Genomic DNA, 14,240 nt, shown 5'->3' on the forward strand with positions numbered 1-14,240 from the left:
TAATGCTAGGATGTACAATTTTAATTTAGAAAGTATGCATTTGCAGGATGTTAGACTCGGCTAGGAAAACCTTTGTACTAGAGATTTGTTAAGGTTAGCCAATGAACATGTCTTCATCGAAATGTAATAAATGAAAATTGTACATGATATGAAACTTTTATTTTAATGTTTTAATTTTGTTTCATATTTTAATAAATACCGCCGGGAGGGTAACTCCCTCCCGCCTTCCAAAAGTTCAGAACTGCGTCCGTCTTCCCATCCTTGGGGATTGTGTTGGGAGGGGGTGACAGGCATCCCGGCCATATGGAAAGGGGCGACCACTCGGTCCCCCCGAACGTATGGTTGGGGGCCCGGATCCTCCCGGGAAACCATTTTGGGCGGGGGGCGTGTCACGGCTGGTATGCCCGAAGCGGCGTAGCCGGGGCGCACCTTTTTCCCGCCCAAGAGGGGTTGTCCTAGACACCTACACCGATGGCCACGCCCAGTAGGCGTACCAGCGGAGGGTTCACGCCCTCCCGAAGAGGAATAAAGAGAGCGGGAATCCGAAGAAGCATCCTCTTGTTCCTGTGCTTGGAAGCTGCACCCACTCGTTGCACGTGAGCCCTCGACGGAACAAGGAGCAATTTTGAGAACTTGTAATTCTTGTGTTTCTCTTTCAGCAACTTCGAGGCTAAAGATCCAGGACCGTGTTGATCAACTGGGATCGAACATTCGGAAAACGATGTCTGGCAAGAAGGCAGGAAAGAAGTCCGGGCATGACCAGATGCTTCGCATGCTGGTGAGCAGAATGGCGAAGATCGAACGAAACGTCGGTATGGTCCCGGCGCTTGGCCGAGATATGGCAAACATGAAGAAGCAGATGGCTGCAATGAACAATACGGGTAAACCAAAGAAGGTAATAGGCCCGGCATTGCCGGGAGTTGTCCCCACGGGTAGGGTTAAACGGGTCAGGAATAGGGTGGCAGGGGGGGAGGTCCCGGTCCCCGAAGTACCCCCGGCAAACCCGGCCATTCCAGTCGAGGCCCCGGTACCAATCCCGGACGCGGGTCAGCCGATTCCGGTTGTTGTTACGCCCGCCAACGAGGAGGACATGCCTCCGGAATTAGCCGCCCAGTTGGCCACATGGCTCGGCAGAAAAACAGGGGGTGCTATGGCACCTGAAGACACGGCCGAAGAGGCCAAGTTACTAATGGAGCAGTTGCGGCAGTCGCGAGCTGCCGCAAAGGCGAATCTCCCTCTTGTCCCCACACAGGTGACCTTGGAAGGACCGGCAGCTGGCGTCGAGAAAACAGCGGGAACGACAACGGAGCTGGGTAAGCAGGCATTGCCAATGGCGAGGGAGGGCTCTTTGCCCTCAAGACGGGAGAGGGTGGTCCAACATATACCGTTGGCCACGAAAGAATTGATATGGGCTGATAAGTATGTAAATATGTTTTCTCTGCTGACTGACCATCGCGAGATGGAGTATGCTAAAACGCAGAAAGATTTGTGGCACCCGAGTGTATGGCGAGCAAAAATGGCGGGATTCAGGGTTGATGAGACAATCACAAATTGGGCCAAGGCCTTTGCGATGTTTACTGCAATTATTGGGGAACGTAAGCCCGAGGTTTTGCCCGAATTGTCTTGCTATCCGGCACGAATAATGGATTTTTATGAAACGTATGAGGGCAATGAGTGGATGGGTTACGATATGAAGTTCCGTAAGGCCAAGGAGTACGATTCATCTCTGACGTGGGATTGTCTCGACTCGATTTCTTGGCAGAAGCAGCTCCTGCCGGGCGCGACGAAGTCGTCCTCGCTAGGCAGGAATGGGTCGGGGCCTTCCCGCCAACAGCCCGCGGTGCCCTTTCGAGCGGGCCCCGGTGGCGACCACCAAGCGAGGACTGGTGGGAACCGGGGTAAGAGAGGGGTCTGTTGGAATTTTAACAGGGGCAATTGCACTAGGCCACAAGGGACATGTAAGTTCAGACATGCGTGTGCAGGTTGCGGGAATTCCTCGCACCCCGAGAGTTCGTGCAGATCCAAGAATAGTGGGTCGGGTGGTAGAGGGGGGTCCAAACAAGACTGAGGGGGACCACTGTGTACCGCTACCTACCCCTGTTGATATCATGGCAATGATCCCCTGGCTAAACGAATACCCTGATCATGTCTCCGCTGGGGTGTTGAGGAATGGATTCTTATATGGTTTCCACATCCCGGCGGGGGATTTTCGTGGGGAGCCACTTTGTAGAAACCAACTGTCGGCTCAGCATAATCCAGCGGTGGTGGAGAGGAAGATTGCAAAAGAGGTTGCCCTTGGCCGGGTTGCTGGCCCATATAGGCACCCGCCAGTACCTGATTTCATCTGTTCCCCGTTAGGAGTGGTTCCCAAGAAAGACCCGGGGGAATTTAGGCTGATCCACAACTTGTCGGCTCCGAGGGGTCTCTCGGTGAACGATGCGATTGACCCGGGAGTTTGTTCGGTGCGGTACGCATCCTTCGATGATGCCGTCACCATGTTGAATCGCCTGGTGCCCGGAGCGCTGATGGCGAAGTCAAATATCGAGTCGGCGTTCCGGTTGCTCCCGGTACACCCACGGGATCCGCGTTTGTTAGGCTTTGTGTTCCAGGGACGTTACTACATGGATAGATGTATGCCAATGGGTTGCTCCATCTCTTGTGCTTATTTTGAGAAATTCAGCTGTTTTTTGGAATGGGCATTCACCGAAGCCACTGGCCATAGCCATGTTATGCATTACTTAGATGATTTTCTGTTCTTGGGGGCAGCCGGCGACACAAAATGTGCGCATGCACTACAGGAGTTTTGCATCCTCGTGAAGGAATTCGGAGTGCCATTGGCACCAGGTAAGACGGTGGGACCATCTACTACACTGGAGTTTCTGGGAATTGAACTCGATTCTGTGGAGGGATGTTTCCGTTTGCCAGTAGGAAAAGTAGCGAAATTCAGGGCTTCCCTGGAACTGTGCCTTAGTAAGGAGAAAGTTACCCTCCATCAGTGACAATAAGCAGTGGGTCAGCTTAACTTTGCCCTAAGAGTGATACTAATGGCCCGCCCCTTTTCCCGCTCTATTGCACAAGCTATGATTGGTCTCAAGGAAGGACACCACCGCACAAGACTGTCTACGGAGGTTCGCCAGGACATGCGCATATGGTTGGCATTTCTGGCGGACTTCAACGGTCGAGTGGTATGGAACAAGCCACCTGCGTCTTCGGACGAGCTAGGTTTGTGGACCGACTCGGCGGGGAGCGTGGGATTTGGCGCAATCTTTGGTAATCGATGGTCGGCGCAAACATGGCCGACGTGGTGGCACACCAGCGGTCTCACAAATAACAATGGGTTCCTCGAGCTATTCCCCATTTTTGTGGCTCTGATGGCATGGCCGGACGAGTTCAGAGATTGCTCTGTGGTATTTTGGTCCGACAATATGACTGTTGTTGAATGGATAAATAATCAGGCAGCACGCTGCAAGTGGATATTGAGATTGTTGAAGGAAATTGTACTACTTTGCATGAGACTGAATGTGCAATTCAGGGCGAAACATGTGCCGGGTGTACTGAATCAGGCTGCTGATGCACTGTCTCGTTCACATATGCAAGCTTTCAGGAGTTATCTATCTTCTGCGGACCTAGCGGCGGCACCATTTCCCGAAGCACTCTGGCTACTCGGTGCCCCGGATTACAAGACCTCGTGGCAGCAAGCTTAGCCCCCAGGACGAGGAAGGCATACGAAGGAGCGTTTCGTTCCTATTGTGCATTTTTGGGTCCCGCAGGGGAGGAGAAATGGGGTCAGGAGGATTGCTTCCTAAAGTTTCTGGTAGCATTACACAGGGAAGGCCGATCAGTAGCAACGGCCAATAGGCACCGGGCTGCCATTTCATTCATGGCGCAGGCGCATGGCATCAAGGACCCGACATCGTCCTTTTTGGTAAAGAAAACCCTTCGTGGCTGGCAACGCCTAGAAGGTCGTAGAGTAGACGAGAGGCGCCCGATTGGGTTAGAAAGGTTGTCCCTGCTTATGTCGATACTACCCACGACATGTTCCTCCCATTTCGAAGCAGTACTGTTCCGGGCCGCTTTCGCATTAGCGTTCCATGGGGCTATGCGGGTGAGCGAACTGGTCGCAAAGAATAAGAAAGATGTGGAGGGAGGTCTGTGTCGGGATCACATCCTGATTAGGGGTGATTCAATGGTGGTCACAATAGCCAAGTCCAAGACTGACCAGAGAGCTATGGGAGACAGTATCGTCGTCCAGCGCATGCGAGGGTCCCCCATGTGCCCGGTAAAGTGCGTTGAGGAATATTTGGCGCGAAGGGCGGATACATGGGGGGGAGCCTGCTGAGACACATTGATGCCACCCCACTGACGAGGTTTCAGTTTCAGAGGGTGCTAACAATGGCAATCGCAGCGGCGGGCTTGGACCCGTGCGATTTTGGGACCCACTCCTTTAGGATAGGGGCTGCTACTGAGGCTACAGCCAGGGGTCAGAGTGTTGAAGAGGTGAAACAGTTGGGACGATGGTCCTCGAATTGTTTTAAAAGGTATGTGCGATTGCACATGTTGTGAAGTCAAGTTACATGCACTCACGCTTCTTGTCTTCTGTTTAATTTACAGTTTCGCGAGCATGTTATGCGGGGCGGAATTTGCAGTCGACCCGGCACCAGGGGACCAGCGGTAAGAGATCACCGGCTGAGGAGAGAGTGGTGTGGGTCGTGGGCCACTCTTACGTGAGGCGGGCCGGGGACGTATTCAAAGCAGGTGACACGACTCGCGCAGCTGGGGAATACGGGTACAGAGTGACCTTCCACGGAAGGGGCGGGCTCTGTACTGACCAGTTTGAATCTTTTGTCGAGGAACTCTTAGGGCGGCAGAGGTCACCGCCATCTGTAATCATAGTACACCTGGGGGGCAATGACATGGTGACACTCGGTAGGCGAGTACTACTCGAGCGAGTTTTGTCTACCGTTAGCTGGCTGGCGAGAAGGATCCCGGGGTGCACGATAGCATGGTCCCACATGATTCCCAGTAAGGTGTGGCGGGGGGGCCTCTCGGTGTCAGCCCTGAACCATTCAGTGAAAAAGGTCAACAACAAAATTGGTAGGTTGTTTCGCTCGGCGCAGTTGCACAGTATTCCGCATGGGTGTATTCGGGGGGATCACATGTATCTCGATGATGGGGTTCACTTGTCCCGGGAGGGGAATGTCTTACTCATAGGAGACTTCATAGCATGGCTAAGGGGTTTAAGAAAACATGACCTTTAGGAGGAGTTTGTGGGGGGGCCGGATAGCCGGTCAACTATCCGGCCTGTGGCGGTAAGGTCATGATCGGTGAGCAGTAATTTCAAGGTCCCTAGAGGGGGGCGCCACCCACTATGGATGGGAGCGCCCGGGGGGAGGCGGCCATTGGCCCCTCCCACGGGGAGGCGGCACCCACTAAGTTGGGGTCGCCTAGGGGAAGACGGCCATAGGCCCCTTCCAGGGGAGGAGGTGGCTATATGCCCCTCCTACGAATTTCCCGGGGCCCGGATATCCGCGACGGCGGATGTGATAGACAGTGTGGGGTGGGAGGGGGAGTCCACGCTGCCTTCTTACAGACACCTCACACGGGTCCTCGGACGACCTTTAAGATGGCGTCGAGTTAAAATGGGGGGCCCCCAACAAGACAAGGGAAATTGGAGTTGGCACAGAGGGTACAGTCCTCTGCGCGGCCGCCACTCACACCGTGAGGGCGAGAGTTTTGGTAGTAGGGATCTGACACCGGTTGCGACCTTGCCGTTGGCCCGTAATGCTAGGATGTACAATTTTAATTTAGAAAGTATGCATTTGCAGGATGTTAGACTCGGCTAGGAAAACCTTTGTACTAGAGATTTGTTAAGGTTAGCCAATGAACATGTCTTCATCGAAATGTAATAAATGAAAATTGTACATGATATGAAACTTTTATTTTAATGTTTTAATTTTGTTTCATATTTTAATAAATACGGCCGGGAGGGTAACTCCCTCCCGCCTTCCAAAAGTTCAGAACTGCGTCCGTCTTCCCATCCTTGGGGATTGTGTTGGGAGGGGATGACAGGCATCCCGGCCATATGGAAAGGGGCGACCACTCGGTCCCCCCGAACGTATGGTTGGGGGCCCGGATCCTCCCGGGAAACCATTTTGGGCGGGGGGCGTGTCACGGCTGGTATGCCCGAAGCGGCGTAGCCGGGGCGCACCTTTTTCCCGCCCAAGAGGGGTTGTCCTAGACACCTACACCGATGGCCACGCCCAGTAGGCGTACCAGCGGAGGGTTCACGCCCTCCCGAAGAGGAATAAAGAGAGCGGGAATCCGAAGAAGCATCCTCTTGTTCCTGTGCTTGGAAGCTGCACCCACTCGTTGCACGTGAGCCCTCGACGGAACAAGGAGCAATTTTGACCCACCCACCAGCCCCTTATGGCAATGCTAGTTCTGCAATAAAGTAATTTTCTCTGATAACATCTTCTTCCCTTTGTTTAGCGGTATATAACGGTCTAGTTTAATGATACGATTAATGTCTGAAGGTACTGTTTTCTTGTAGTATAGACAAATATTGCAAATAAACAGGATGATTTTTTCTCCCTTAGTAGGTAATCAAATGTCGTATTTATTTTTTGGTCGGGCGCTAAGGTCATGATCGGTGAGCAGTAATTTCAAGGTCCCTAGAGGGGGGCGCCACCCACTATGGATGGGAGCGCCCGGGGGGAGGCGGCCATTGGCCCCTCCCACGGGGAGGCAGCACCCACTAAGTATGGGTGGCCTAGGGGAAGACGGCCATAGGCCCCTTCCAGGGGAGGAGGCGGCTATATGCCCCTCCTACGAATTTCCCGGGGCCCGGATATCCGCGACGGCGGATGTGATAGACAGTGTGGGGTGGGAGGGGGAGTCCACGCTGCCTTCTTACAGACACCTCACACGGGTCCTCGGACGACCTTTAAGATGGCGTCGAATTAAAATGGGGGGCCCCCAACAAGACAAGGGAAATTGGAGTTGGCACAGAGGGTACAGTCCTCTGCGCGGCCGCCACTCACACCGTGAGGGCGAGAGTTTTGGTAGTAGGGATCTGACACCGGTTGCGACCTTGCCGTTGGCCCGTAATGCTAGGATGTACAATTTTAATTTAGAAAGTATGCATTTGCAGGATGTTAGACTCGGCTAGGAAAACCTTTGTACTAGAGATTTGTTAAGGTTAGCCAATGAACATGTCTTCATCGAAATGTAATAAATGAAAATTGTACATGATATGAAACTTTTATTTTAATGTTTTAATTTTGTTTCATATTTTAATAAATACGGCCGGGAGGGTAACTCCCTCCCGCCTTCCAAAAGTTCAGAACTGCGTCCGTCTTCCCATCCTTGGGGATTGTGTTGGGAGGGGGTGACAGGCATCCCGGCCATATAACTTGAGGGTGGGGTGTCGTGCCCTCCAGGCATCTACCAATGCCCAGTGTTTTAGCCATATATTAAAAAGTTCAGTTTGTCTGTGAAGTGGTGAATGTGCCTGTGGGGGGTGGGACCGGTCCAGGCCAGTGTCCAGCACACAATTGTAATCTCCACCTAAGATCCAGGGGGTGTGTGTATAAGGTGCCAATGTTTGTGTAAGACGGTTCCAGAACACATCCTGCTCTACATTGGGGCGTTTATACTGCCTATTAATACCGATTGCCCATCCAGCAATCCCTCCATCAGCACATACCGTCCCTCCTTGTCTACCACCCTCACCTTCTCTCTGAAAAGGGTACCTGGCCTGATCCAGATTAATGTCCCTCTGGTGAACGCTGAGTACCCGGAGGCACAGATGGTGCCTCTCCATTTCCTCTGCAAACGTTCCGCTTCTAATGTTGTTAACTGGGTCTCTTGTAAAAAGGCTATGTGTGCCTGCTGTCTTTTTAGGTAGGCATATATCGAGTATTGTTTACTTGCTGTATGTATTCCCCTCACATTAAGTGTAACAAATGTAACGTCTGTGTTAGGGGTTTTCGTCATGTCTGCTGTTACTTATGTGAGTCACAGTTCGTTTCTGTCCCTTCACACAAACGAGATCTTTCCCATCCGCGCGACCACCCTCCACATGTCCAAAAAACATTCCAGTTGTTCACTCCCACCAGAGCATCAGGAAGAAGATAGGGAAGGGGGAACTTAAATTCAACTTCAGGGAAACAGTCCCAACGTAAGGGGCCTATTGCTCGGCACAATAAGTCCAAACTGTACATCTCGTACTGTCTCTAGTCCGTTGCGGGCGGGAGGTGTTCTGACGTTACCACTGGTGGTCAGCTCCCTGGCCACCCACTTCATAATGTATCTGTATGTGCGCCTTCTCCTGCCATTACCTTTCATTGTTGGTTCTTGGTGCTTGGGCTGTACCCTTCTTCTTGGGGTGTCTAGTTCTTACCATGTCGCTTTTCCTGTTATACATCATATCAGCCGTTTGTGGCGTCACCATGGGCGGTGTGACTGAGCCTTCTCTGGAGGTACGAGTGTCGCTGACTTCCTCCTCTGATGTGAAGAGATGTGGGCCATGTTCCCTCTCCGAGCTGTCTCTTGTGTGTCGGGCTCCTGCCACCGCCTGTAAGGCCCTTCTGCGATCCCCTATTATTTGCTCCAGATCGGGGGAGTTCCTGGTGCCGGGGAATGACGGACGACCCAGCTGTGTGAGGGTGACTCTTTTAGTGCATAGTCGTCTCTTGTTAGAGAGTCCGTGATGTGGTGTGTGTCTGCGTTCCGGTAGTTCGTCATTGTGCTGTTCCTACCAATTTCTTGCTTTTGCTCAGTCCTTTGAAAATATGGGTTGATCCTCCGTGGATAATCTTGAGAGGGGCTGGGAAGAGAAGTGCGCACTGCACGTGTTGGCGTAGAGTTTGTTTTACTGCTAGGAAAGTGGCCCGTTGACGTTGCACCACTTGAGAATAGTCTGGGAACAGCATCACATGTTTGTCCTCGACTCTGAGTGTTTTCACGTGTCGGGCCACTCGCAGTACCACATCCCGGTCTTGATAATGGAGCAGTTTGAGCAGGAACGGCCGAGGTGGGGAGCCACGGGTGGTTTCCGGGCAGGAACCCTGTGTGCCCTCTCCACCGAGAAGAATGTGAGAGGTCTTGGGCCTGGGTGAAGGTTTTAATCCACATTTCTATGTATTGTATGGGGTTCGTATCTTCCACACCTTCCGGCAAGTTCAGGATTCGTATGTTGCTCTGGCAAGAACAGCCCTCCAAATCATCGGTTCTGCGCTCCAGGTGTATCATTTTGGTCTGCAGTTCTTTGATGGCCTCCTGGTGTGTCTGCATCTGCGGCCCCATCTAGTGGAGCATTTTTCCCCCTGGTGCTCCTTGTCAGCCAGTCTCCTGTGGAGAAGTGTGGCTCAACGGTTAGAGGCGGCAGACCCAGAGGCAGAGGTCGGCCCGGGACCAGGGTTCAATTCCCGACGCGGCCGGGTGCAGGACCAATGTCAGCGGGCCCGATAAATCTTGCCTCTGTTCCACTCTAACCATGGGGTCCCACGCTGCAACTCTGGGCAATAGCTTGTTTAGTCTCCAATCCGGCCCCATCACCGCCGGGGATTCCTGGCTGCACCTTGGGGATGCCCAGTAAAAAGGGACCATTCTCACAGGGAAAAGCCAGGACTGGTTCCCCAGTAGTACAGCGCTGGGACGCTCCAGGGTAACCACGCGCTCTATAAATCCAACATTCATTCATTCATCCCTCAGGAGGTTGAGGTCCGTGGCCAACTCACCGAATTTGGTTTCCATAGATACCCGGGAATGTTCTATAGCTGCTAGTACTTTGTCCAGCTTCGTTGACATATCATCCGCTTGTAGGGGTTCCCCGTTCTGCTGTCTCCTGGACAGGCCTGGGGAGGGCTGCTTCCCTGGTGCCGGCGCTGGTGTCGTGGTTAATGTGGGTTGTCTCCCCATTTCTACTGCGGCGGGGCTGTGGACCCCGATGATACACGCTGTAGCGTCTGGTCGTGAGGGATTTGCTCGTGGAGACACGATCCATCTTTTTCTGCCCCCCACTCAGCTCGGCTCCCGAGCCCGCGCACTATGCAGGACACCGGTGATGATTCCGTAGCCTGTGGCACCCGTTGGTGGCAAAGTCGGGGGGCGGCCCAGCACCCCCGCGCCCCCAGGGATCCCGAGGTGAGGAGGGGTGTCCGAAGAAGTAGTGGAGGCTCCCTTGCGCCCGTCTTCTTGGTGTAAATCCTGCACTCTGCGGTTGGGGTCTGCTGCTGTTCAACGATCCCCCTGAATGGGAAGTGTGTGCTCTTCTGTGGCTCCTACCGGTCAGGGCTGTTGGCCAGCGAACTCTTCACTAATGACCGTTGGGTGCCGCCATTTTGGGTGGGCTCGGGCGCCGGCGGGCTGATCCCGCAGCTCCACTCCCCCGGCGACTAGGCGACATTCACAGGCAGCGTCGGCATCCGCACGGGCTTCTCACTGCAGCCCCTGGTATTGCAGGAAGGTTTAGGTATTCGGCACCGGGCAAGGTGAGCCTTCCGTGGGCAGCCAATCAGGGCCCCACGTAGCGCCCGCACTCCACCCCTGGTGGATGAGGGTGGGAGGGGGTTGGTGGGGGTGTCCTTTGCAGGGAGGGGGGGCCTCCTGCCTCAGTCTCTCCCTGCCACTGTGCTATCGCCTCAATTTGCGCTGCCTCTCCCGTGTCCCAGGCCCCGAAGTTCGTGGCGCCCGCCTGAGGCACTTGGGGTCCCCCTGGTCAGCACGGATCTGTTGTGCTGGGACCCCGGGGGGCACCCCGCTTATTCACGGCTGCGGCGGGGCACCGGGTGATAAGTGCTGTTGCCGTCTCGCTGCTGTCGTGGCGGCACAGTGCCCAGAGCCGCTGGGTTCTCCCCCAGCAATCGTTTCATCAGTGATTGTTGGGCACCGCCATTTTGGATGGGCTCGGACGCCGGCAGGCCGATCCTGTAGCTCTGCTCCCACGGCGACTAGGTGACATTTACAGGTATCGACGGCATCCGCGTGGGTTCCTTACTTCAGCAAACAGCATTGTAGAAAGGTTTAGGCATTTGGCGCCGGGCAAGGCGAGTCTTCCGTGGGTAGCCGATCGGAGCGCTACGAGAGTGCGTCCGCCATTTTGGCTCCACCGAAAGTATCAGATGGTGCTGCATTATTCATCTATCCTGGACACATAAATTGTCACTGCATAGTTCATAGTTTGTACTAGCGAAATTGCAACTGTGTGGGTCATAATTCTAGAGTCCCACTATATATTCTGCAAATAGGATTATATGCCACTTAATGTGTTAAAACCCTGTTTCAACTGGGCCATGCTGGACCATAGGTTTCTTTGAAGATTATAGCTGAATTATTAGCATTTGCTTGATATTTATGCTATTTAGTGCTTGTTGTTTCGTTTATTAACACTTCTTTGACTGAAGGAATTATTCTGACACATTTTAAAATAGTGGTACGTTTTTTCCTGTCTTAAACCTGAATAAAATATTTATAACAAAGTATCATCTTTCTTCAGACTTTTAAGCCAATGACAATCCTTTGTAAACCAGGCCTTAAATTTGGAGCATCAAAGGATTAATCTGTCTGAGCTTTCTTTGCACTGTGTTTCTTGAAGGATAGGTGGTGTTGGTGTGGAAGCCAAGGGACTTTGGACACTGGGATATTTGTGTTGAACAGTGTTTCATGTTCGCATTTGTGAGTCATGATTGATTGTACTGTTGGCGGTGCTGTCTCCGATGCGCATTAATTCTATTTTTGTGAGATTTGCATGTCTTTGACTGACCATACCTGCTGGTGGTGTTGTGTATCATTGACCTATTCCACGCCTGTCAAGAACTCATCCATTGAGGTATCCAATTCGAGAATGGATCCCTAAGCATTGTTGCGAAAGTGAGGAGCCGAAACCTCGCATTCCAATACATATATGGTCAGCTGCTTAAAAATCTTGAAATCTGTTTGAGTGCCCAATCCTATTTGTCCATGCCTGTGGTGAGGACGTTGAGTGCCTGCTGGTCGGTGCTGACAAGTCTTGGAGTAATTGTAGGCTGCAACCTCTGTTTTCAAAGATGCATTAGGGCCTGAAGTCAGTTTTGCATCATATTTTCTTTTTCTACATTACCATTTTAAAATGAATGCCACCATCGTTTTGGGGTGATTACGTTAGTTAAAAGCCATGTAGGAAAAAAGTGCAGTCGGCGTATAGCACTTTGATCTGCATGGTGCTTTGACACGCACATGGGTACGAGCCGTCAAATCCTCATTCCACTAAGACGGTCATATCTTTTTTGTTTAACACATATTTTGTATAACATTCTAAAATGGTTACTGTGTTCCCTGACTCCTAGGGGAATGTTGAACATCTCACAGAGAAGATGAAGACCACAGTGAAGAGAGGCCTGGTGCTGAGGTGAGATAGTCCTCTCTTTTCTTTGGAAATCAATAAAGGCGTAATTGGGAGCACATTTTAGAAAATCACAGGACAAGATCTGTTACGGTCTTAAATTGTTATAAGTGTAAGTAATCATTGAAAGAAGTACTTCAGGGAACCAGTGCAAACTGTTGTAAGTGCGGGTACGTTGCGGTAGAGCATTTATAAATATGGACATCCCAGTCAAGCTTGTTTGATAAAGTCTAAAGTGATGGCCGACTGTTTATGGCTGGCACTCACATACTATTTCAGGCTGCAAGAGTACTAAATAGCATCAACCTTATTCAGTGGTGGTGGACTCCTCTTATCTTAATAGAAGGTAACTGGGATGATGAAGATGCATATCCGGGTCAAAGCACTGTTCTTTTGATTAACTTGATAACATGATTAAGATGTATTAACGTGAATACATGACCATAGGATGATTTAGAGTTGGACGCTAACCATAAATTCATCAACTGGTGGACGCAATGATAAGTTCTCTGCTGGAGGATTTTCCGCAAGGAGAGAATCCACTGGTGGAATCCCTCCTTGATATGGACACAATGCTCCGCCAGAGGAGAATCCTAGAGCACTTGCTACTTCTGCATGCTCTAAATAAAGCCCTCTTGCCCCGGCAGATAGAACTTTTCTGCTAGTAGGAATACTTTTTCTCTGATTAAGTTGGATCGGCTTAGCTTGTTCCTGTCTTTGTGCTCGCTTAAAGGAAGGCATTTAGTCTTTAAAGGCCAGTTAGGGAGAGGTGTTGTGGGCCAAGCATTTCCTTAATTTTTGTTGACACAAAACCCAGGCCACAGCAGACCCTCAAGCATTACACAGGCTTTGCATACTTTAGGTGAAACCCTCCCATCTTATTAAATGTTGCTACTTCAACCTGTCTCTCTTAGTTATCTGAAAACAGCGCTTTTATTGTATTGATTTACTGTCAACTGCACACATGACCCTACACCGAAAGTTTCCTTTAATCATTCCTTTAACAAAGCTGGCACACCTTTCCTCTTCTGCAGTTTCTGTCAAAAGATGATTCCATTCATTGACTATGTCGCTATTCATCTGATCCCAGTGTCTCAGGATCCCACTTCAGGTCAGTGTAAGGACAACAATCTCGATTTGGCAGTCTGCCTCTGACTCAGAGCCAAGAAAACTGCCCTATCCAGATACTAACCAGGCCCAGCCCTACACAGCTTCCGAGATCGGATGAGAACAAGAAGAGGCCAGAGAGGCCAACTCAACTCTTCTCCCCAATCTAAACTGAAGTGTTGAGTCCATTTTTCATAACATTTATAAGTATTGTACATGGAAGGGCAGGCCCGTGTTTTGTACACTCGATGCTTCGACCTTTCCTGCAGCATGTTGATGACTATCATGTATTTATCTTCTGTGCCCTGGTAGGGTAGTAGATGATCGATGAAGTGTGAGAACAGTCCGGGACAAAGGAAGCTGTATCGTGAGGGTCTTTATTGGTAAAGACCTTACAGTACTCATGGAATAAAGGATACAACTTTCAAGACATCTGGATATCTTAAAAGACGAGGTTCTTGTATTTAGCGGTCTGTCGTTTCCATTCCCGCTTCAGGAGCCTGCTACAATGTAGCCTCAGATAGTCCCTCAAGAAATTAAAAACAAGGAATCAATGGGAAAACAAAGCTCTCACCACCCACCACCAATGACCGTGATTGAGACGTGCTTGGCCTTTATATTATATGCATTCAGGCAAGTACCCTTGAACTCCAGAGGGGTGCTTCTGTGAATATACAAAATATACATTGTATGAGTACCCTGGTATCCGGATTGATTTTAGCTGGCGTGCTCGACTCACTAAAAGACCCCA

The 14,240-nt window shown here is 51.3% G+C and overlaps 1 protein-coding gene across 1 annotated transcript in view; it reads left to right on the forward strand.

The window, feature by feature from the left end:
• The window catches only part of LOC147749112 (ATP-dependent 6-phosphofructokinase, muscle type-like), a 288,878-nt gene that overhangs the window by 238,487 nt on the left and 36,151 nt on the right, over positions 1-14,240 (forward strand). The window contains exon 19 of the mRNA XM_086966253.1: positions 12,327-12,388. Coding sequence (XP_086822379.1) covers positions 12,327-12,388 — 62 coding nt within the window. The remainder of the gene's footprint in view (positions 1-12,326; positions 12,389-14,240) is intronic.

Source organism: Lissotriton vulgaris, chromosome 1_1 (assembly GCF_964263255.1).
Source record: "Lissotriton vulgaris chromosome 1_1, aLisVul1.2, whole genome shotgun sequence".
In the NCBI taxonomy this organism is placed as follows: Eukaryota; Metazoa; Chordata; class Amphibia; order Caudata; family Salamandridae; genus Lissotriton; species Lissotriton vulgaris.